Source organism: Petromyzon marinus, chromosome 74 (assembly GCF_048934315.1).
Source record: "Petromyzon marinus isolate PM22_M1 ecotype Great Lakes invasive population chromosome 74, UKy_Petmar_22M1.pri1.0, whole genome shotgun sequence".
NCBI lineage: Eukaryota > Metazoa > Chordata > Hyperoartia > Petromyzontiformes > Petromyzontidae > Petromyzon > Petromyzon marinus.
The window spans coordinates 12,040,137-12,066,022 of NC_133740.1; the positions used below are offsets into that span (position 1 = coordinate 12,040,137).

Here is a 25,886-nt window from a genome sequence, read left to right on the forward strand (position 1 = left end):
TTGATCAAAGGATGTGAAACTGACATAAATGCTGCTGATGATATTGATAATGCTGCTGATGATATTGATAATGCTGCTGATGCCGATGATGATATTGATGACACCACACCTAGGTTCGAGTCCCGGGTGTCTCTCTCGGTGGGTCCACCAAGTTGGTGCGTGAACGAGACAGCAACGAGGCGACCGTTATCGAGACACTACAAAAACTACAACAACTATTGTTATTATTATAATTTCAAGCATTTTGCACTCGGCAATGAAATCACAAACCACAACGTTTATACGGCAATCATAATAATCATAACAGCAACAATAATCATATCGTCGTAATCATAATAACGTCACCACACGTTTAAGAATAGGACGTGAAACAACTCTTTACATGATGGGTTTCGTGAAATGACAATTATACAGCGTGCGCACGATTGGTGTAGAACGGTAGTGTGGTAGTGTGTGTGTGCAGTAGTGTGTGGTAGTGGGTGTGTGGTAGTGGGTGTGTGTAGTAGTGTGTATGTGTGTGGTAGTGTGTGCAGTAGTGTGTGGTAGTGGGTGTGTGGTAGTGGGTGTGTGTAGTAGTGTGTGTGTGTGGTAGTGTGTGTGTGTGGTAGTGGGTGTGTGTGGTAGTGTGTGTGTAGTAGTGTGTGTGTGTGGTAGTGGGTGTGTGTGGTAGTGTGTGTGTGTGTGGTAGTGTGTGCAGTAGTGTGTGGTAGTGGGTTTGTGTGGTAGTGGGAGTGTGTGGTAGTGTGTGTGTGTGGTAGTGTGTGCAGTAGTGTGTGGTAGTGGGTGTGTGGTAGTGGGTGTGTGTGTGTGGTAGTGTGTGCAGTAGTGTGTGGTAGTGCGTGTGTGTGGTAGTGTGTGGTAGTGGGTGTGTGTGGTAGTGTGTGCAGTAGTGTGTGGTAGTGCGTGTGTGGTAGTGTGTGTGTGTGGTAGTGGGTATGTCTGTGTGGTAGTGTGTGTGTGGTAGTGGGTGTGTGTGTGGTAGTGTGTGTGTGTGTGGTAGTGGGTATGTGTGTGTGGTAGTGTGTGTGTGGTAGTGTGTGTGTGGTAGTGTGTGTGTGGTAGTGTGTGCGTGTGGTAGTGTATTGTGGGGAGCGATAGTGTAGCGGTTAGCGCGCTGCGCTATGAACCTGGCGACCCGGGTTCGATTCCCGCTCACGGCCAACACCAGTGACGATTATCTGAACCGGTCCCGGGCCTCCCTTAGGTCGACTCAGCCTCAAATGAGTACCTGGTGCGGTGTGTAAACATTGCCACTAGGGAGACAAAGGCGGTCGGGCGTGGTGCTGGCCACCCACCCCCTCGTGTACCGTTCCGGCCTTCATAGGTGCTCGCTAACAGCACTTGCCCCTACAGTCTGTTAGGCTATATGGAGGATCTTTGTGCGTGGTAGTGTGCGTGGTAGTGTGCGTGGTAGTGTGCGTGGTAGTGTGCATGGTAGTGTGTGTGGTAGTGCCATATTTTCTGTCCGTCTGCTACAGCAGAGGTGTAGGGAATTCCAACAAGACCTACATCTCTGCTTTATTGACCTGGTCAAGGCCTATGATACCATCAGTAGGCCTGGGCTCTGGGTTGTTCTTCGTGCTTTTGGAGTACCTGACCCTCTGCTCACGATCATTAAGGACCTTCATGATGGTGAGCGGGCCCGGGTAAAACTACGTGGCTGGGAGTCAGAGCCATTCCCTGTACACCTCGGGGTGCGACAGGGATGTCCTCTGGCTCCCACATTATTTAACATCTATTTTGACCACGTAGTTTGTGAAGCCTTCAATAGCTGTACCGGGGGAATCTCCATATGGTCCAGATATAATGGGAGGCTGATCAATGCCTGGGTGCGGTCAAGGGATGGCTCCCTATTGCTCAACCACGTTATGTATGCTGATGATTTGGTAATAGCTGCTCATTCAGAGGAGGAGTTGGAGACGCTGCTGCTGAGACTGGAGCGTGCCACTAAGAGGTGGGGCCTTACCATCAGCCCCACCAAAACTAAGCACCTGCCTGGGTATTTTGTACCATCGGACACTCCACCCCCACAACTCCCAATCGGTGATGGGGCAGTTGTGGAGAGAGTGGAGAGTTTCCCATACCTGGGCAGTGTTCTTATGACTGGCTCCAGTTTAACAGCAGAGGTCTCACTCCGAATCAGTCGAGCGGCAATATCTTTTCATCGGTTGCGTAACGCTGTGTGGAAGCTACCTGGTCTGTCGCTCCGCACTAAGCTTCAGGTCTTCTCGGCCACGGTCATTCCCTCCCTTCTCTACGCTTGCGAAACGTGGACCCCCCCTAATGGAACATCTTCGCCGGTTAGAAACATTTAGGCTGGCCTGCCTACGATCCATCCTGGGTTTAACCAGACTGGATTGTGTGAGCTCACAAATCCTTGAAAGATCTGGGCAAGGTCCCATCGGTGAGCTCCTCCGGTGGGCAAGGCTGCGATGGCTGGGTCATGTAGCCCGCATGCCCAGCCACCGCCTGCCGAAACAGCTTTTGTTCGGCCGGATTGAGGGGGCTAAGCGGGCGCGGCATGGGCTAGAGAAAAGATGGAGTGACGTGGTACAGGAGGACGTGGAGCTGAGTGGACTTGCCGATGACCGGTACCAGCGGTGTCAAGATCGGCCTCTGTGGAGGAGGCTCGTGAAGGACGCTACTGGGCAGTTGGAGGCAGTCGCCCTCCAACAACAATGGAGGGCGGAGGAGCAACGCTCACAATAACGAGCGGAGCGCCGGGTGGCTAAAGCACAGCAGGTTGGCAAAGTAGGGGGCACAGGTGGTGCATCAGCCCGTCATCTCAGTCAGTCGACCCGTGACACCTGGGTCTGCCCCGTGACCTCCTGCCAGCGGGCGTTCGACACTCCACGTGGCCTCAATGTGCACATGGCCTGGCACAAGCATCGTGGTGACGTCACCGCCACTTAGTGGCGAATGGCGGTTTTTGTTGTTGTTTGTGTGTGTGGTAGTGTGTGTGGTAGTGTGTGTGTGTGGTAGTGTGTGTGGTGGTAGTGTGTGTGTGAGTGTGTGTGAGTGTGTGTGTGTGGTAGTGTGTGTGTGTGTTCTATAGTGTACAGCTCCAGTGAATTCCTAATAACGGGAGGCCAACCACGGCATATACGCCGCTGCCGCTGCTGCTGATCGTCTCGCGACTGCTGCTCACTCGGAGGAGATGGACGCTGCGCCTGGAGCTTGCCATTCAGAGATGGGGCCTTGCCCTCAGTCTCACTCGAACTCCCATGAGTGGCGGGGCAGTTGTGCAGAGGGTGGAGAGTTGCCCATACCTGGGCAGTGTCCTCATGAGCAGTCAGCCAGCCCATGGCACCTGCAGGGTCTGTCCCGTGACCTCCTCCTGTCAGCAGAGAGCCTTCGACACTTCACATGAGAGCCTCGGCGTGCACCTAGCCTGGCACAGGAGCCCTGTGGTGACGCTGTTCTTGTTATATGTATGAATCTTAGTGGGTGTGTAGTTGCGAGTGTGTACGTGTGTGTATGTGTGTACATGTGTGTGTGTACATGTGTGTGTGTAGGTGTGTGTACGTGTGTGTGTACATATGTGTGTGTGTCAGTGCTGGGTGTTAGCGGCCGGGTGTGTGTGAGGGTGAGTTGGCTCTCATCTCGTCAAACAGTGGGTTGTTCACTTCCATCTCCCCAGTCTGTGACACGGACACACACACACACACGCACCATCACCACCATCGCCACCATCACCACCACCATCACCACCTTCACCACTACCATCACCACAACAACAACATCATCACCACCATCACCATCACCACTACCATTACCACAACAACATCATCATCACCACCATCACCACAACAACATCACCACTACCATCACCACAACAACATCATCACCACCATCACCACAGCAACAACATCACACACCACCATCACCACTACCATTACCACAACAACATCATCACCACCATCACCACAACAACAACATCACCACTACCATCACCACAACAACAACATCATCACCACAGCAACAACATCACCACCATCACCACAGCAACAACATCACCACTACCATCACCACAACAACGACATCATCACCACCATCACCACAGCGACATCACCACCATCACCACAGCAACGACATCATCACCATCACCACAGGAATACATCACCACCACCATCACGACCATCACCACAGCAACAACATCACCACCATCACCACGGCAACACATCACCACCATCACCACCACAGCAAAAAACATCACCACCATCACCACAGCGACAATATCACCACCATCACCGCAGCAGTATTACCATTACTGCACCAACACCATCACCACCATCACAACCATCACCGCAGAAAAAAAACATCACCACTGCAACATCACCACCTACCACACCGCCACCATCACCACCATCACCACAGTAACAACATCACCACCATCACCACAGTAACAACATCACCACTACCATCACCACAGCAAAAACATCAGCATCACTACACCGCCACCATCACCGCGGCCCCACCACCGCCTCACCGGCGCGAGGCCGGGGCACTCGTACACGGTGATGTCCCCCTCCTCGTTCTCCGAGTCGGTGAGCGAGTTGGGGGTCTGCGACTCCTCCGTCTCCCTGCGGGACGGGCGGCAGTGCGGCCGTGAGTGCACTCAGTCTTGTCTCTGTGTGTCTCAGTGTGTCTCTGTGTGTCTCTGTGTCTCTGTGTGTCTCTGTGTGTCTCTGTGTCTGTGTGTCTCAGTGTGTCTCTGTGTCTGTGTGTCTCAGTGTGTCTCTGTGTCTCTGTGTGTCTCTGTGTGTCTCCGTGTGTCTGTGTGTCTCCGTGTGTCTGTGTGTCTCTGTGTGTCTCTGTGTCTGTGTGTGTGTCTGTGTGTCTCTGTGTGTCTCAGTGTGTCTCTGTGTCTGTGTGTCTCTGTGTGTCTCTGTGTCTGTGTCTGTGTGTCTCTGTGTCTGTGTGTCTCTGTGTGTCTCTGTGTCTCTGTGTCTCTGTGTGTCTGTGTGTCTGTGTGTGTCTGTGTGTCTCTGTGTCTGTGCGTCTGTGTGTGTGTGTCTCTGTGTCTGTGTGTCTCAGTGTGTCTGTGTCTCTGTGTTTGTGTGTCTCTGTGTCTGTGTGTGTCTGTGTGTCTCTGTGTCTGTGTCTCAGTGTGTCTGTGTCTCTGTGTCTGTGTGTCTCTGTGTCTGTGTGTCTCTGTGTGTCTGTGTGTCTCTGTGTGTCTGTGTGTCTCTGTGTGTCTGTGTCTCTGTGTGTGTCTGTGTCTCTGTGTCTGTGTGTCTCTGTGTCTGCGTGTCTCTGTGTGTCTGTGTGTCTCTGTGTGTGTGTCTCTGTGTGTGTGTGTCTGTGTGTCTCTGTGTGTGTCTCTGTGTGTCTCTGTGTGTCTGTGTGTCTCTGTGTGTCTCTGTGTGTCTCTGTGTGTCTGTGTGTGTGTGTGGGCAGTGTGCTTATGACCGGCTCCAGTTTAACAGCAGAGGTCTGACTCCGAATCAGTCGAGCAGCAATATCTTTTCATCGGTTGCGTAACGCTGTGTGGAAGCTACCTGGTCTGTTGCTCCGCACTAAGCTTCAGGTCTTCTCGGCCACGGTCATTCCCTCCCTTCTCTACGCTTGCGAAACGTGGACCCCCCTAATGGAACATCTTCGCCGGTTAGAAACATTTCTGCTAGCCTGCCTACGATCCATCCTGGTTTTAACCAGACTGGATTGTGTGAGGAGCTCACAAATCCTTGAAAGATCTGGGCAAGGTCCCATCGGTGAGCTCCTCCGGCAGGCAAGGCTGCGTTGGCTGGGTCATGTAGCCCGCATGCCCAGCCACCGCATGCCGAAACAGCTTTTGTTCGGCCAGATCGAGGGGGCTAAACGGGTGCGGCACGGGCTAGAAAAGAGATGGAGTGATGTGGTACAGGAGGACGTGGAGCTGAGTGGACTTGCCGATGACTGGTACCAGCGGTGTCAAGATCGGCCTCTGTAGAGGAGGCTCGTGAAGGACGCTACTGGGCAGTTGGAGGTAGTCGCCCTCCAACAACAACGGAGGGCGGAGGAGCGACGCTCACAACAACGAGCGGAGCGCCGGGCGGCTAAAACAGTGGTGCATCGGCCAGTCCTCTCAGTCAACCCATGGCACCTGAGTCTGTCCTGTGACCTCCTGCCAGCGGGCGTTCGACACTTGACATGGCCTTAACCTGCACATAGCCTGGCACAAGCGCCGTGGTGATGTCACCACCACTTAGTGGCGAATGGCGGTTGTTGTTGTTGTTGTATATGCACACACACACGTACACCTACCTGTCCATAGCCATAAGCTGCTGTCTCTTCTGCTGGTAGTGATACAGCTGGGCCCTGTGAGCCAGCCTGCTGTCTGCACGCTGTACACACACAAGACAAAGACGGACTCTCTGTATGGCCTTCACAGACACAGAGAGACACACGCTGTACACACTCAGGACACAAACACAGAGAGACACACGCTGTACACACACAGGACACAGACACAGAGAGATACACGCTGTACACGGACAGGACACAGACACAGAGAGACACACGCTGTACACACACAGGACACAGACACAGAGAGACACGCTGTACACACACAGGACACAGACACAGAGAGACACACGCTGTACACGGACAGGACACAGACAGAGAGACACACGCTGTACACACACAGGACACAGACACAGAGAGACACACGCTGTACACGCACAGGACACAGACACAGAGAGACATACGCTGTACACACACAGGACACAGACACAGAGAGACACACGCTGTACACACACAGGACACAGCGAGACACACGCTGTACACACACAGGACACAGCGAGACACACGCTGTACACACACAGGACACAGAGACACACGCTGTACACACACAGGACACAGACACAGAGAGACACACGCTGTACACACACAGGAGACAGACACAGAGAGACACACGCTGTACACGCACAGGACACAGACACAGAGACACACGCTGTACACACACAGGACACAGACACAGAGAGACACACGCTGTACACACACAGGACACAGAGAGACACGCTGTACACACACAGGACACAGACACAGAGAGACACACGCTGTACACACACAGGACACAGACACAGAGAGACACACGCTGTACACACACAGGACACAGACAGAGAGACACACGCTGTACACACACAGGACACAGACAGAGAGACACACGCTGTACACGGACAGGACACAGACACACACGCTGTACACACACAGGACACAGACAGAGAGACACACGCTGTACACACACAGGACACAGACACAGACAGAGAGACACACGCTGTACACGGACAGGACACAGAGAGACACACGCTGTACACGCACAGGACACAGACACACACGCTGTACACACACAGGACACAGAGAGACACACGCTGTACACGCACAGGACACAGACACAGAGAGACACACGCTGTACACGCACAGACACAGAGAGACACACGCTGTACACGCACAGGACACAGACACAGAGAGACACACGCTGTACACACACAGGACACAGACACAGAGAGACACACGCCATACACACACAGGACACAGAGAGACACACGCTGTACACGCACAGGACACAGACAGACACACGCTGTACACACACAGGACACAGACAGAGAGACACACGCTGTACACATACAGGACACAGACACAGAGAGACACACGCTGTACACACACAGGACACAGACACAGAGAGACACACGCTGTACACACACAGGACACAGACACAGAGAGACACAGTGCACCGTAGAGATCTATAGAGAGATGTAACAGCCAAGCCGCAGGAGTGAGTCTGTGGCCGTGCAACCCAAATGACGGAGCACACAGCCAACGCCACGGCAGTCTGCGCTCCTTCAACGGAGGAGGAGGAACAGCAAAACCACACAAACTCTCACAAACAAGCCGAGGGGCACTCCCAGCTGCCACTGGGGGTGCCCCTAGGCTAGACCACGCAGCCACAGCGGTCTCTTCGATGAAACAAGTGCAGGCCAAGTCTGTGAAACACGTCGACTCAATTATGATTTACTCGGAAAAAAACACGACACACACACACACGACACAAACACAACATACTCTTTGGTTCTATTGGGTAAAGTCACGTAGGTGAAAATAAAATAACAAAAAATCACGACGTTTCGGCCACAACACAAGCGGCCTTCATCAAGTGAAGGGACCAGCCTGTCTGGAGGACAGCGCAACACAACACACACACACGACACACACACACACACACGACACACAGTACACAACACACACACAACACACACAGTACACAACACAACACACACCACACACACAGCACATAACACATGACACACACACGACACACAGTACACAACACACACACACGACACAACACACACCACACACACACACACGACACACAGTACACAACACACACACGGCACAACACACACCACACACACGACACACACACGACACACAGTACATAACACACAGCACATAACACACAGCACATAACACACAGCACATAACACACGACACACCACACACACGACACACACAGCACATAACACACGACACACCACACACACGACACACACAGCACATAACACACGACACACCACACACACGACACACCACACACACGACACACCACACACACGACACACACGACACACCACACACACGACACACCATACACACACACGACACACCACACACACGACACACCACACACACACCACACGACACACGACACACCACACACACGACACAACACACACCACACACACGACACACCACACACACGACACAACACACACCACACACACGACACACACACCACACACACGACACACCACACACACGACACACCACACACACGACACACCACACACACGACACACCACACACACACACCACACACACACGACACACCACACACACGACACACCACACACACGACACACCACACACACACCACACAACACACGACACAACACACGACACACCACACACACGACACACACACGACACACCACACACACGACACACACACGACACACCACACACACGACACACCACACACACGACACACACGACACACGACACACCACACACACGGCACACCACACACGACACAACACACACACGACACACCACACACACGACGCACCACACACACGACACAACACACACACACGACACACGACACACACGACACACGACACACCACACACACGGCACACCACACACACGACACAACACACACACGACACACCACACACACGACGCACCACACACACGACACACCACACACACGACACACCACACACACGACACACCACACACACGACACACCACACGACACACCACACACACGACACACACACCACACACACGACACACCATACACAACACACGACACACGACACACACACGACACACCACACACACGACACACCACACACACCACACACCACACACACGACACACGACACACACACGACACACCATACACACACCACACACCACACACACACCACACACACCACACACACACCACACACACCACACACACCACACGACACACACAGCGGTGATGACCTGCGTACCGGCAGCGTTGGGGGTCTGTGCGAGCCGGGCGAGTGTGCGCTGCACTCCCTGTAGTCTGCCTTCTGCACCATGCCGCCCACACGGTGCAGCCTGCAAAGACAAAGGTCCCCCGCGTAGCCTTCACAAGACTGTCGGGGCAAGTGCTGTTCGTGGCGAGCGGCAGCGCCTATGCAGGCCGGCACGGTGGCACACGAGGGGGCTGGTGGCCAGCAGCACCACGCCCGGCCGCCTTTGTCTCCCCAGTGGCGATGTTTACTGCGCACCGCACCAGGTACCCATTTGAGGCTGAGTCGACCTAGGGGAGGCCCAGGATCGATTCAGATAATCGTCACCGGTGTTGGTCGTGAGCGGGAATTTAATTCAAGTCGCTGGGTTCGTAGCGCAGCGTAGCGCTAACCACTGCACTAACGCTCCGCATATATACATACGGTGGTGGCGGTGGTGGAAGTGGTGATGGAGGTGGTGGTGGTGGCGGTGGCGGTGGTGGCGGCAGCAGTTTTGGTGGCGGTTGTGGTGGCGGTGGCGATAGTGGAAGTGGTGATGGAGGTGGTGGTGGCGGTGGTGGTGGTGGTGGTGGCGGTGGTGGCGGTAGTTTTGGTGGCGGTTGTGGTGGCGGTGGTGGTAGTGGTGGTGGTGGTAGTGGAAGTGGTGATGGAGGTGGTGGTGCTGGTAGTGGTGGTGGTACTGGTGGGGGTGGCAGTGGTGGTGGCGGTGGTGGCGATGGAAGTGGGGATGATGGTGGTGGTTGTTGGCTCACCTGTACCAGCATGCTGCCATGGTTACGAGGGCAGACACCGCCGCCACGGTGCTCACCATCGCCGCCACTGTGCCAGGCACACAAGAGACAAAGGTCACCCAGGTAGCCTTTGACAGATTGTCGGGCCGAGTGCTGTTAGCGAGCATCACCAGCGGTAGCAGCGCTTACGGAAGCCGGCACGGCGCACGAGGAGTAGCGGAGTGGCCGGCACCACCCGAGCCTCCTGTGTCTCCCCAGTGGAGAAGTTTACTGCGCTCCACAGCCGGTACACATTCCAGGCTGAGTCGGACTAGGGGAGGCCCAGGACCGGTTCAAATAATTGTCACTCAACAACAACAACAACAACCACCGCCATTTGGCTCTAAGCGGCGGTGACGTCACCACGGCGCCTGTGCCAGGCTAGGTGCACTCCGAGGCTATCACGTGAAGTGTCGAAGGTTCGCTGACAGGAGGAGGTCACGGGACAGACCCAGCACGTGCCATGGGTTGACTGAGATGACTGGCAGATGCACTACAGCTACACCCCCTACTGTGCCAACCTGCTGTGTTTTAGCCACCCGGCGCTCCGCTCGTTGTTGTGAGCGTCGCTCCTCCGCCCTCCGTTGTTGCTGGAGGGCGACTGCCTCCAACTGCCCAGTAGCGTCCTTCACGAGCCTCCTCCACAGAGGCTGATCTTGACACCGCTGGTACCGGTCTTCAGCAAGTCCACTCAGCTCCACGTCCTCCTGTACCACATCACTCCATCTCTTCTCTAGCCCATGCCGCGCCCAGTTAGCTCTCTTTATCCGGCCAAACAGAAGTTGCTTGGGCATGCGGTGACTGGGCATGCGGCCTACATGGCCCAGACAACGCAGCCTCGCCTGCCGGAGGAGCTCACCGATGTGACTGTGTCCAGATCTTTAAAAGGATGTGACCTCCTCACAAAATCCAGGCTGGTTAAACCCAGGATGGATCGTAGGCAGGCGAGCCTAAATGTTTCTAACCGGCGAACATGTTCCATTCGAGGGGTCCACATAGAGAAGGAAGGGCATGGCCGTGACTGAGAAGACCCGAAGCTTCGCGTGGAGCAATAGAGCCAGGAAGCTTCAACACAGCGTTAGTCAGCCGATGAGAAGATAATGGCGCTCGACTGATTGTGAGACTTCTGCTATAAAACCGGAGCTGGTCATGAGCACCCTGCCCAGGTATGGAAACCTCACCACTTCTTCCACAACAGCCCCATCACGAACGCTCTCTCCCTCTCTGTGTACAATAGGGGGGAGATCAGACAAACTCCACTCACTCACTCAGTAGAGCAGTGGGAGATCACACAAACTCCACTCACTCACTCTGTAGAACAGGGGGAGATCACACAAACTCCACTCACTCACTCTGTAGAACAGGGGTAGATCACACAAACTCCACTCACTCACTCTGTAGAACAGGGGAAGATCACACAAACTCCACTCACTCACTCTGTAGAACAGGGGGAGATCACACAAACTCCACTCACTCACTCTGTAGAACAGGAGTAGAACACACAAACTCCACTCACTCACTCTGTAGAACAGGGGGAGATCACACAAACTCCACTCACTCACTCACTAGAACAAGGGGAGATCACACAAACTCCACTCACTCACTCTGTAGAACAGGGGGAGATCACACAAACTCCACTCACTCACTCTGTAGAACAGGGGGAGATCACACAAACTCCACTCACTCACTCTGTAGAACAGGGGGAGATCACACAAACTCCACACACTCACTCTGTAGAACAGGGGGAGATCACACAAACTCCACTCACTCACTCTGTAGAACAGGGGGAGATCACACAAACTCCACTCACTCACTCTGTAGAACAGGGGGAGATCACACAAACTCCACTCACTCTGTAGAACAGGGGGAGATCATACAAACTCCACTCACTCACTGTAGAACAGGAGTAGAACACACAAACTCCACTCACTCTGTAGAACAGGGGTAGAACACAAACTCCACTCACTCACTGTGTAGAACAGGGGGAGACCACACAAACTCCACTCACTCACTCTGTAGAACAGGGGGAGATCACACAAACTCCACTCACTCACTCTGTAGAACAGGGGTAGATCACACAAACTCCACTCACTCACTCTGTAGAACAGGGGGAGATCACACAAACTCCACTCACTCTTACTGTGTAGAACAGGGGGAGATCATACAAACTCCACTCACTCTGTAGAACAGGGGGAGATCACACAAACTCCACTCACTCACTCACTAGAACAGGGGGAGATCACACAAACTCCACTCACTCACTCTGTAGAACAGGGGGAGATCATACAAACTCCACTCGCTCTGTAGAACAGGGGTAGAACACACAAACTCCACTCACTCACTCTGTAGAACAGGGGGAGATCACACAAACTCCACACACTCACTCTGTAGAACAGGGAGAGATCACACAAACTCCACTCACTCACTCTGTAGAACAGGGGGAGATCACACAAACTCCACTCACTCACTCTGTAGAACAGGGGGAGATCACACAAACTCCACACACTCACTCTGTAGAACAGGGGGAGATCACACAAACTCCACTCACTCACTCTGTAGAACAGGGGGAGATCACACAAACTCCACTCACTCACTCTGTAGAACAGGGGGAGATCACACAAACTCCACTCACTCTGTAGAACAGGGGGAGATCATACAAACTCCACTCACTCACTGTAGAACAGGAGTAGAACACACAAACTCCACTCACTCTGTAGAACAGGGGTAGAACACAAACTCCACTCACTCACTGTGTAGAACAGGGGGAGACCACACAAACTCCACTCACTCACTCTGTAGAACAGGGGGAGATCACACAAACTCCACTCACTCACTCTGTAGAACAGGGGTAGATCACACAAACTCCACTCACTCACTCTGTAGAACAGGGGGAGATCACACAAACTCCACTCACTCACTCTGTAGAACAGGGGGAGATCACACAAACTCCACTCACTCTGTAGAACAGGGGGAGATCACACAAACTCCACTCACTCACTCTGTAGAACAGGGGGAGATCACACAAACTCCACTCACTCACTCTGTAGAACAGGGGGAGATCACACAAACTCCACTCACTGACTCTGTAGAACAGGGGGAGATCACACAAACTCCACACACTCACTCTGTAGAACAGGGGGAGATCACACAAACTCCACTCACTCACTCTGTAGAACAGGGGTAGGACACACAAACTCCACACACTCACTCTGTAGAACAGGGGGAGATCACACAAACTCCACTCACTCACTCTGTAGAACAGGGGTAGATCACACAAACTCCACTCACTCACTCTGTAGAACAGGGGGAGATCACACAAACTCCACTCACTCACTCTGTAGAACAGGGGGAGATCACACAAACTCCACCCACTCACTCTGTAGAACAGGGGGAGATCACACAAACTCCACTCACTCACTCTGTAGAACAGGGGGAGATCATACAAACTCCACTCACTCACTCTGTAGAACAGGAGTAGAGATCACACAAACTCCACTCACTCACTCTGTAGAACAGGGGGAGATCACACAAACTCCACTCACTCACTCTGTAGAACAGGGGGAGATCACACAAACTCCACTCACTCACTCTGTAGAACAGGGGTAGAACACACAAACTCCACTCACTCACTCTGTAGAACAGGGGGAGATCACACAAATTCCACTCACTCACTCTGTAGAACAGGGGGAGATCACACAAACTCCACTCACTCACTATGTAGAACAGGGGGAGATCACACAAACTCCACCCACTCACTCTGTAGAACAGGGGGAGATCACACAAACTCCACTCACTCACTCTGTAGAACAGGGGGAGATCATACAAACTCCACTCACTCACTCTGTAGAACAGGAGTAGAGATCACACAAACTCCACTCACTCACTCTGTAGAACAGGGGGAGATCACACAAACTCCACTCACTCACTCACTAGAACAGGGGTAGAACACACAAACTCCACTCACTCACTCTGTAGAACAGGGGGAGATCACACAAATTCCACTCACTCACTCTGTAGAACAGGGGGAGATCACACAAACTCCACTCACTCACTATGTAGAACAGGGGGAGATCACACAAACTCCACCCACTCACTCTGTAGAACAGGGGGAGATCACACAAACTCCACTCACTCACTCTGTAGAACAGGGGGAGATCATACAAACTCCACTCACTCACTCTGTAGAACAGGAGTAGAGATCACACAAACTCCACTCACTCACTCTGTAGAACAGGGGGAGATCACACAAACTCCACTCACTCACTCTGTAGAACAGGGGGAGATCACACAAACTCCACTCACTCACTCACTAGAACAGGGGGAGATCACACAAACTCCACTCACTCACTCTGTAGAACAGGGGGAGATCACACAAACTCTACTCACTCACTCTGTAGAACAGGGGGAGATCACACAAACTCCACTCACACACTGTAGAACAGGGGGAGATCACACAAACTCCACTCACTCACTCTGTAGAACAGAGGGAGATCACACAAACTCTACTCACTCACTCTGTAGAACAGGGGGAGATCACACAAACTCCACTCACACACTGTAGAACAGGGGGAGATCACACAAACTCCACTCACTCGCTCACTAGAACAGGGGGAGATCACACAAACTCCACTCACTCACTCTATAGAACAGGGGGAGATCACACAAACTCCACTCACTCTGTAGAACAGGGGGAGATCACACAAACTCCACTCACTCACTCTGTATAACAGGGGGAGATCACACAAACTCCACTCACTCACTGTGTAGAACAGGGGGATAATCATACAAACTCCACTCACTCACTCTGTAGAACAGGGGGAGATCACACAAACCCCACTCACTCTGTAGAACAGGAGTAGAGATCACACAAACTCCACTCACTCACTGTAGAACAGGAGTAGAGATCACACAAACTCCACTCACTCACTCTGTAGAACAGGGGGAGATCACACAAACTCCACCCACTCACTCTGTAGAACAGGGGTAGAACATACAAACTCCACTCACACACTGTAGAACAGGGGGAGATCACACAAACTCCACTCACTCGCTCACTAGAACAGGGGGAGATCACACAAACTCCACTCACTCGCTCACTAGAACAGGGGGAGATCACACAAACTCCACTCACTTACTCTGTAGAACAGGGGGAGATCATACAAACTCCACTCACTCACTCTGTAGAACAGGAGTAGAGATCACACAAACTCCACTCACTCACTCTGTAGAACAGGGGGAGATCACACAAACTCCACTCACTCACTCTGTAGAACAGGGGGAGATCACACAAACTCCACTCACTCACTCTGTAGAACAGGGGGAGATCACACAAACTCCACTCACTCACTCACTAGAACAGGGGGAGATCACACAAACTCCACTCACTCACTCTGTAGAACAGGGGGAGATCACACAAACTCTACTCACTCACTCTGTAGAACAGGGGGAGATCACACAAACTCCACTCACACACTGTAGAACAGGGGGAGATCACACAAACTCCACTCACTCGCTCACTAGAACAGGGGGAGATCACACAAACTCCACTCACTCACTCTATAGAACAGGGGGAGATCACACAAACTCCACTCACTCTGTAGAACAGGGGGAGATCACACAAACTCCACTCACTCACTCTGTATAACAGGGGGAGATCACACAAACTCCACTCACTCACTGTGTAGAACAGGGGGATAATCATACAAACTCCACTCACTCACTCTGTAGAACAGGGAGAGATCACACAAACCCCACTCACTCTGTAGAACAGGAGTAGAGATCACACAAACTCCACTCACTCACTGTAGAACAGGAGTAGAGATCACACAAACTCCACTCACTCACTCTGTAGAACAGGGGGAGATCACACAAACTCCACTCACTCACTCTGTAGAACAGGGGGAGATCACACAAACTTCACTCACTCTGTAGAACAGGGGGAGAACACACAAACTCCACTCACTCTGTAGAACAGGGGGAGAACACACAAACTCCACTCACTCTGTAGAACAGGGGGAGATCACACAAACTCCACTCACTCTGTAGAACAGGAGTAGAGATCACACAAACTCCACTCACTCACTCTGTAGAACAGGGGGAGATCACACAAACTCCACTCACTCACTCTGTAGAACAGGGGGAGATCACACAACCTCCACTCACTCACTCTGTAGAACAGGGGGAGATCACACAAACTTCACCCACTCACTCTGTAGAACAGGGGGAGATCACACAAACTCCACTCACTCACTCTGTAGAACAGGAGTAGAACACACCAACTCCACTCACTCACTCTGTAGAACAGGGGGAGATCACACAAACTCCACTCACTCTGTAGAACAGGGGGAGATCACACAAACTCCACTCACTCACTCTGTAGAACAGGGTTAGAACACACAAACTCCACTCACTCACTCTGTAGAACAGGGGGAGATCACACAAACTCCACTCACTCTGTAGAACAGGGGGAGAACACACAAACTCCACTCACTCTGTAGAACAGGGGGAGAACACACAAACTCCACTCACTCTGTAGAACAGGGGGAGATCACACAAACTCCACTCACTCTGTAGAACAGGAGTAGAGATCACACAAACTCCACTCACTCACTCTGTAGAACAGGGGGAGATCACACAAACTCCACTCACTCACTCACTAGAACAGGGGGAGATCACACAAACTCCACTCACTCACTCTGTAGAACAGGGGGAGATCACACAAACTCCACTCACTCTGTAGAACAGGGGGAGATCACACAAACTCCACTCACTCACTCACTAGAACAGGGGGAGATCACACAAACTCCACTCACTCACTCTGTAGAACAGGGGGAGATCACACAAACTCCACTCACTCTGTAGAACAGGGGGAGATCACACAAACTCCACTCACTCACTCTGTAGAACAGGGGGAGATCACACAAACTCCACTCACTCACTCTGTAGAACAGGGGGAGATCACACAAACTCCACTCACTCTGTAGAACAGGGGGAGATCACACAAACTCCACTCACTCTCTCTGTAGAACAGGGGTAGAACACACAAACTCCACTCACTCACTGTAGAACAGGGGGAGATCACACAAACTCCACTCACTCTGTAGAACAGGGGGAGATCACACAAACTCCACTCACTCACTCTGTAGAACAGGGGGAGATCACACAAACTCCACTCACTCACTCTGTAGAACAGGGGGAGATCACACAAACTCCACTCACTCACTCTGTAGAACAGGGGGAGATCACACAAACTTCACCCACTCACTCTGTAGAACAGGGGGAGATCACACAAACTCCACTCACTCACTCTGTAGAACAGGAGTAGAACACACAAACTCCACTCACTCACTCTGTAGAACAGGGGGAGATCACACAAACTCCACTCACTCTGTAGAACAGGGGGAGATCACACAAACTCCACTCACTCACTCTGTAGAACAGGGGTAGAACACACAAACTCCACTCACTCACTCTGTAGAACAGGGGGAGATCACACAAACTCCACTCACTCTGTAGAACAGGGGGAGAACACACAAACTCCACTCACTCTGTAGAACAGGGGGAGAACACACAAACTCCACTCACTCTGTAGAACAGGGGGAGATCACACAAACTCCACTCACTCTGTAGAACAGGAGTAGAGATCACACAAACTCCACTCACTCACTCTGTAGAACAGGGGGAGATCACACAAACTCCACTCACTCACTCACTAGAACAGGGGGAGATCACACAAACTCCACTCACTCACTCTGTAGAACAGGGGGAGATCACACAAACTCCACTCACTCTGTAGAACAGGGGGAGATCACACAAACTCCACTCACTCACTCACTAGAACAGGGGGAGATCACACAAACTCCACTCACTCACTCTGTAGAACAGGGGGAGATCACACAAACTCCACTCACTCTGTAGAACAGGGGGAGATCACACAAACTCCACTCACTCACTCTGTAGAACAGGGGGAGATCACACAAACTCCACTCACTCACTCTGTAGAACAGGGGGAGATCACACAAACTCCACTCACTCTGTAGAACAGGGGGAGATCACACAAACTCCACTCACTCTCTCTGTAGAACAGGGGTAGAACACACAAACTCCACTCACTCACTGTAGAACAGGGGGAGATCACACAAACTCCACTCACTCTGTAGAACAGGGGGAGATCACACAAACTCCACTCACTCACTCTGTAGAACAGGGGGAGATCACACAAACTCCACTCACTCACTCTGTAGAACAGGGGGAGATCACACAAACTCCACTCACTCACTCTGTAGAACAGGGGAGATCACACAAACTTCACCCACTCACTCTGTAGAACAGGGGGAGATCACACAAACTCCACTCACTCACTCTGTAGAACAGGAGTAGAACACACAAACTCCACTCACTCACTCTGTAGAACAGGGGGAGATCACACAAACTCCACTCACTCTGTAGAACAGGGGGAGATCACACAAACTCCACTCACTCACTCTGTAGAACAGGGGTAGAACACACAAACTCCACTCACTCACTCTGTAGAACAGGGGGAGATCACACAAACTCCACTCACTCTGTAGAACAGGGGGAGAACACACAAACTCCACTCACTCTGTAGAACAGGGGGAGAACACACAAACTCCACTCACTCTGTAGAACAGGGGGAGATCACACAAACTCCACTCACTCTGTAGAACAGGAGTAGAGATCACACAAACTCCACTCACTCACTCTGTAGAACAGGGGGAGATCACACAAACTCCACTCACTCACTCACTAGAACAGGGGGAGATCACACAAACTCCACTCACTCACTCTGTAGAACAGGGGGAGATCACACAAACTCCACTCACTCTGTAGAACAGGGGGAGATCACACAAACTCCACTCACTCACTCACTCACTAGAACAGGGGGAGATCACACAAACTCCACTCACTCACTCTGTAGAACAGGGGGAGATCACACAAACTCCACTCACTCTGTAGAACAGGGGGAGATCACACAAACTCCACTCACTCACTCTGTAGAACAGGGGGAGATCACACAAACTCCACTCACTCACTCTGTAGAACAGGGGGAGATCACACAAACTCCACTCACTCTGTAGAACAGGGGGAGATCACACAAACTCCACTCACTCTCTCTGTAGAACAGGGGTAGAACACACAAACTCCACTCACTCACTGTAGAACAGGGGGAGATCACACAAACTCCACTCACTCTGTAGAACAGGGGGAGATCACACAAACTCCACTCACTCACTCTGTAGAACAGGGGGAGATCACACAAACTCCACTCACTCACTGTAGAACAGGGGGAGATCACACAAACTCCACTCACTCTCTCTGTAGAACAGGGGGAGATCACACAAACTCCACTCACTCACTGTAGAACAGGGGGAGATCACACAAACTCCACTCACTCACTCTGTAGAACAGGGGGAGATCACACAAACTCCACTCACTCACTCTGTAGAACAGGGGTAGAACACACAAACTCCACTCACTCACTCTGTAGAACAGGGGGAGATCACACAAACTCCACTCACTCTGTAGAACAGGGGGAGAACACACAAACTCCACTCACTCTGTAGAACAGGGGGAGAACACACAAACTCCACTCACTCTGTAGAACAGGGGGAGATCACACAAACTCCACTCACTCTGTAGAACAGGAGTAGAGATCACACAAACTCCACTCACTCACTCTGTAGAACAGGGGGAGATCACACAAACTCCACTCACTCACTCACTAGAACAGGGGGAGATCACACAAACTCCACTCACTCACTCTGTAGAACAGGGGGAGATCACACAAACTCCACTCACTCTGTAGAACAGGGGGAGATCACACAAACTCCACTCACTCACTCACTAGAACAGGGGGAGATCACACAAACTCCACTCACTCACTCTGTAGAACAGGGGGAGATCACACAAACTCCACTCACTCTGTAGAACAGGGGGAGATCACACAAACTCCACTCACTCACTCTGTAGAACAGGGGGAGATCACACAAACTCCACTCACTCACTCTGTAGAACAGGGGGAGATCACACAAACTCCACTCACTCTCTCTGTAGAACAGGGGGAGATCACACAAACTCCACTCACTCACTGTAGAACAGGGGGAGATCACACAAACTCCACTCACTCACTCTGTAGAACAGGGGGAGATCACACAAACTCCACTCACTCACTCTGTAGAACAGGGGGAGATCACACAAACTCCACTCACTCACTCTGTAGAACAGGGGGAGATCACACAAACTCCACTCACTCACTAGAACAGGGGGAGATCACACAAACTCCACTCACTCACTCTGTAGAACAGGGGGAGATCACACAAACTCCACTCACTCACTGTAGAACAGGGGGAGATCACACAAACTCCACTCACTCACTCTGTAGAACAGGGGGAGATCACACAAACTCCACTCACTCACTGTAGAACAGGGGGAGATCACACAAACTCCACTCACTCACTCTGTAGAACAGGGGGAGATCACACAAACTCCACTCACTCACTCTGTAGAACAGGGGGAGATCACACAAACTCCACTCACTCACTAGAACAGGGGGAGATCACACAAACTCCACTCACTCTGTAGAACAGGGGGAGATCACACAAACTCCACTCACTCACTCACTAGAACAGGGGGAGATCACACAAACTCCACTCACTCACTCTGTAGAACAGGGGGAGATCACACAAACTCCACTCACTCTGTAGAACAGGGGGAGATCACACAAACTCCACTCACTCACTCTGTAGAACAGGGGGAGATCACACAAACTCCACTCACTCACTCTGTAGAACAGGGGGAGATCACACAAACTCCACTCACTCTCTCTGTAGAACAGGGGGAGATCACACAAACTCCACTCACTCACTGTAGAACAGGGGGAGATCACACAAACTCCACTCACTCACTCTGTAGAACAGGGGGAGATCACACAAACTCCACTCACTCACTCTGTAGAACAGGGGGAGATCACACAAACTCCACTCACTCACTCTGTAGAACAGGGGGAGATCACACAAACTCCACTCACTCACTAGAACAGGGGGAGATCACACAAACTCCACTCACTCACTCTGTAGAACAGGGGGAGATCACACAAACTCCACTCACTCACTGTAGAACAGGGGGAGATCACACAAACTCCACTCACTCACTCTGTAGAACAGGGGGAGATCACACAAACTCCACTCACTCACTGTAGAACAGGGGGAGATCACACAAACTCCACTCACTCACTCTGTAGAACAGGGGGAGATCACACAAACTCCACTCACTCACTCTGTAGAACAGGGGGAGATCACACAAACTCCACTCACTCACTAGAACAGGGGGAGATCACACAAACTCCACTCACTCACCCTGTAGAACAGGGGGAGATCACACAAACTCCACTCACTCTGTAGAACAGGGGGAGATCACACAAACTCCACTCACTCTCTCTGTAGAACAGGGGTAGAACACACAAACTCCACTCACTCACTGTAGAACAGGGGGAGATCACACAAACTCCACTCACTCTGTAGAACAGGGGGAGATCACACAAACTCCACTCACTCACTCTGTAGAACAGGGGGAGATCACACAAACTCCACTCACTCACTCTGTAGAACAGGGGGAGATCACACAAACTCCACTCACTCACTCTGTAGAACAGGGGGAGATCACACAAACTTCACCCACTCACTCTGTAGAACAGGGGGAGATCACACAAACTCCACTCACTCACTCTGTAGAACAGGAGTAGAACACACAAACTCCACTCACTCACTCTGTAGAACAGGGGGAGATCACACAAACTCCACTCACTCTGTAGAACAGGGGGAGATCACACAAACTCCACTCACTCACTCTGTAGAACAGGGGTAGAACACACAAACTCCACTCACTCACTCTGTAGAACAGGGGGAGATCACACAAACTCCACTCACTCTGTAGAACAGGGGGAGAACACACAAACTCCACTCACTCTGTAGAACAGGGGGAGAACACACAAACTCCACTCACTCTGTAGAACAGGGGGAGATCACACAAACTCCACTCACTCTGTAGAACAGGAGTAGAGATCACACAAACTCCACTCACTCACTCTGTAGAACAGGGGGAGATCACACAAACTCCACTCACTCACTCACTAGAACAGGGGGAGATTACACAAACTCCACTCACTCACTCTGTAGAACAGGGGGAGATCACACAAACTCCACTCACTCTGTAGAACAGGGGGAGATCACACAAACTCCACTCACTCACTCACTAGAACAGGGGGAGATCACACAAACTCCACTCACTCACTCTGTAGAACAGGGGGAGATCACACAAACTCCACTCACTCTGTAGAACAGGGGGAGATCACACAAACTCCACTCACTCACTCTGTAGAACAGGGGGAGATCACACAAACTCCACTCACTCACTCTGTAGAACAGGGGGAGATCACACAAACTCCACTCACTCTGTAGAACAGGGGGAGATCACACAAACTCCACTCACTCTCTCTGTAGAACAGGGGTAGAACACACAAACTCCACTCACTCACTGTAGAACAGGGGGAGATCACACAAACTCCACTCACTCTGTAGAACAGGGGGAGATCACACAAACTCCACTCACTCACTCTGTAGAACAGGGGGAGATCACACAAACTCCACTCACTCACTCTGTAGAACAGGGGGAGATCACACAAACTCCACTCACTCACTCTGTAGAACAGGGGGAGATCACACAAACTTCACCCACTCACTCTGTAGAACAGGGGGAGATCACACAAACTCCACTCACTCACTCTGTAGAACAGGAGTAGAACACACAAACTCCACTCACTCACTCTGTAGAACAGGGGGAGATCACACAAACTCCACTCACTCTGTAGAACAGGGGGAGATCACACAAACTCCACTCACTCACTCTGTAGAACAGGGGTAGAACACACAAACTCCACTCACTCACTCTGTAGAACAGGGGGAGATCACACAAACTCCACTCACTCTGTAGAACAGGGGGAGAACACACAAACTCCACTCACTCTCTCTGTAGAACAGGGGTAGAACACACAAACTCCACTCACTCACTCTGTAGAACAGGGGGAGATCACACAAACTCCACTCACTCACTCTGTAGAACAGGGGGAGATCACACAAACTTCACCCACTCACTCTGTAGAACAGGGGGAGATCACACAAACTCCACTCACTCTCTCTGTAGAACAGGGGTAGAACACACAAACTCCACTCACTCACTGTAGAACAGGGGGAGATCACACAAACTCCACTCACTCTGTAGAACAGGGGGAGATCACACAAACTCCACTCACTCACTCTGTAGAACAGGGGGAGATCACACAAACTCCACTCACTCTGTAGAACAGGGGGAGATCACACAAACTCCACTCACTCACTAGAACAGGGGGAGATCACACAAACTCCACTCACTCACTCTGTAGAACAGGGGGAGATCACACAAACTCCACTCACTCACTGTAGAACAGGGGGAGATCACACAAACTCCACTCACTCACTCTGTAGAACAGGGGGAGATCACACAAACTCCACTCACTCACTGTAGAACAGGGGGAGATCACACAAACTCCACTCACTCACTCTGTAGAACAGGGGGAGATCACACAAACTCCACTCACTCACTCTGTAGAACAGGGGGAGATCACACAAACTCCACTCACTCACTAGAACAGGGGGAGATCACACAAACTCCACTCACTCACCCTGTAGAACAGGGGGAGATCACACAAACTCCACTCACTCTGTAGAACAGGGGGAGATCACACAAACTCCACTCACTCTCTCTGTAGAACAGGGGTAGAACACACAAACTCCACTCACTCACTGTAGAACAGGGGGAGATCACACAAACTCCACTCACTCTGTAGAACAGGGGGAGATCACACAAACTCCACTCACTCACTCTGTAGAACAGGGGGAGATCACACAAACTCCACTCACTCACTCTGTAGAACAGGGGGAGATCACACAAACTCCACTCACTCACTCTGTAGAACAGGGGGAGATCACACAAACTTCACCCACTCACTCTGTAGAACAGGGGGAGATCACACAAACTCCACTCACTCACTCTGTAGAACAGGAGTAGAACACACAAACTCCACTCACTCACTCTGTAGAACAGGGGGAGATCACACAAACTCCACTCACTCTGTAGAACAGGGGGAGATCACACAAACTCCACTCACTCACTCTGTAGAACAGGGGTAGAACACACAAACTCCACTCACTCACTCTGTAGAACAGGGGGAGATCACACAAACTCCACTCACTCTGTAGAACAGGGGGAGAACACACAAACTCCACTCACTCTGTAGAACAGGGGGAGAACACACAAACTCCACTCACTCTGTAGAACAGGGGGAGATCACACAAACTCCACTCACTCTGTAGAACAGGAGTAGAGATCACACAAACTCCACTCACTCACTCTGTAGAACAGGGGGAGATCACACAAACTCCACTCACTCACTCACTAGAACAGGGGGAGATTACACAAACTCCACTCACTCACTCTGTAGAACAGGGGGAGATCACACAAACTCCACTCACTCTGTAGAACAGGGGGAGATCACACAAACTCCACTCACTCACTCACTAGAACAGGGGGAGATCACACAAACTCCACTCACTCACTCTGTAGAACAGGGGGAGATCACACAAACTCCACTCACTCTGTAGAACAGGGGGAGATCACACAAACTCCACTCACTCACTCTGTAGAACAGGGGGAGATCACACAAACTCCACTCACTCACTCTGTAGAACAGGGGGAGATCACACAAACTCCACTCACTCACTCTGTAGAACAGGGGGAGATCACACAAACTCCACTCACTCTCTCTGTAGAACAGGGGTAGAACACACAAACTCCACTCACTCACTGTAGAACAGGGGGAGATCACACAAACTCCACTCACTCTGTAGAACAGGGGGAGATCACACAAACTCCACTCACTCACTCTGTAGAACAGGGGGAGATCACACAAACTCCACTCACTCACTCTGTAGAACAGGGGGAGATCACACAAACTCCACTCACTCACTCTGTAGAACAGGGGGAGATCACACAAACTTCACCCACTCACTCTGTAGAACAGGGGGAGATCACACAAACTCCACTCACTCACTCTGTAGAACAGGAGTAGAACACACAAACTCCACTCACTCACTCTGTAGAACAGGGGGAGATCACACAAACTCCACTCACTCTGTAGAACAGGGGGAGATCACACAAACTCCACTCACTCACTCTGTAGAACAGGGGGAGATCACACAAACTCCACTCACTCACTCTGTAGAACAGGGGGAGATCACACAAACTCCACTCACTCTGTAGAACAGGGGGAGATCACACAAACTCCACTCACTCTCTCTGTAGAACAGGGGTAGAACACACAAACTCCACTCACTCACTGTAGAACAGGGGGAGATCACACAAACTCCACTCACTCTGTAGAACAGGGGGAGATCACACAAACTCCACTCACTCACTCTGTAGAACAGGGGGAGATCACACAAACTCCACT

General features: G+C 51.6%; 1 protein-coding gene across 1 annotated transcript in view; it reads right to left on the minus strand.

Moving 5' to 3' along the window:
• Positions 1-207: 207 nt before the first annotated feature.
• Positions 208-25,886, minus strand: part of LOC116957434 (uncharacterized) — a 51,561-nt gene continuing 25,882 nt past the window's right edge. The window contains exons 4-8 of the mRNA XM_032979575.2: positions 10,307-10,373; positions 9,549-9,639; positions 6,247-6,326; positions 4,490-4,583; positions 208-3,641 (exon numbers count right to left, since the gene is read on the minus strand). Coding sequence (XP_032835466.2) covers positions 3,564-3,641; positions 4,490-4,583; positions 6,247-6,326; positions 9,549-9,639; positions 10,307-10,373 — 410 coding nt within the window. The 3' untranslated portion in view covers positions 208-3,563. The remainder of the gene's footprint in view (positions 3,642-4,489; positions 4,584-6,246; positions 6,327-9,548; positions 9,640-10,306; positions 10,374-25,886) is intronic.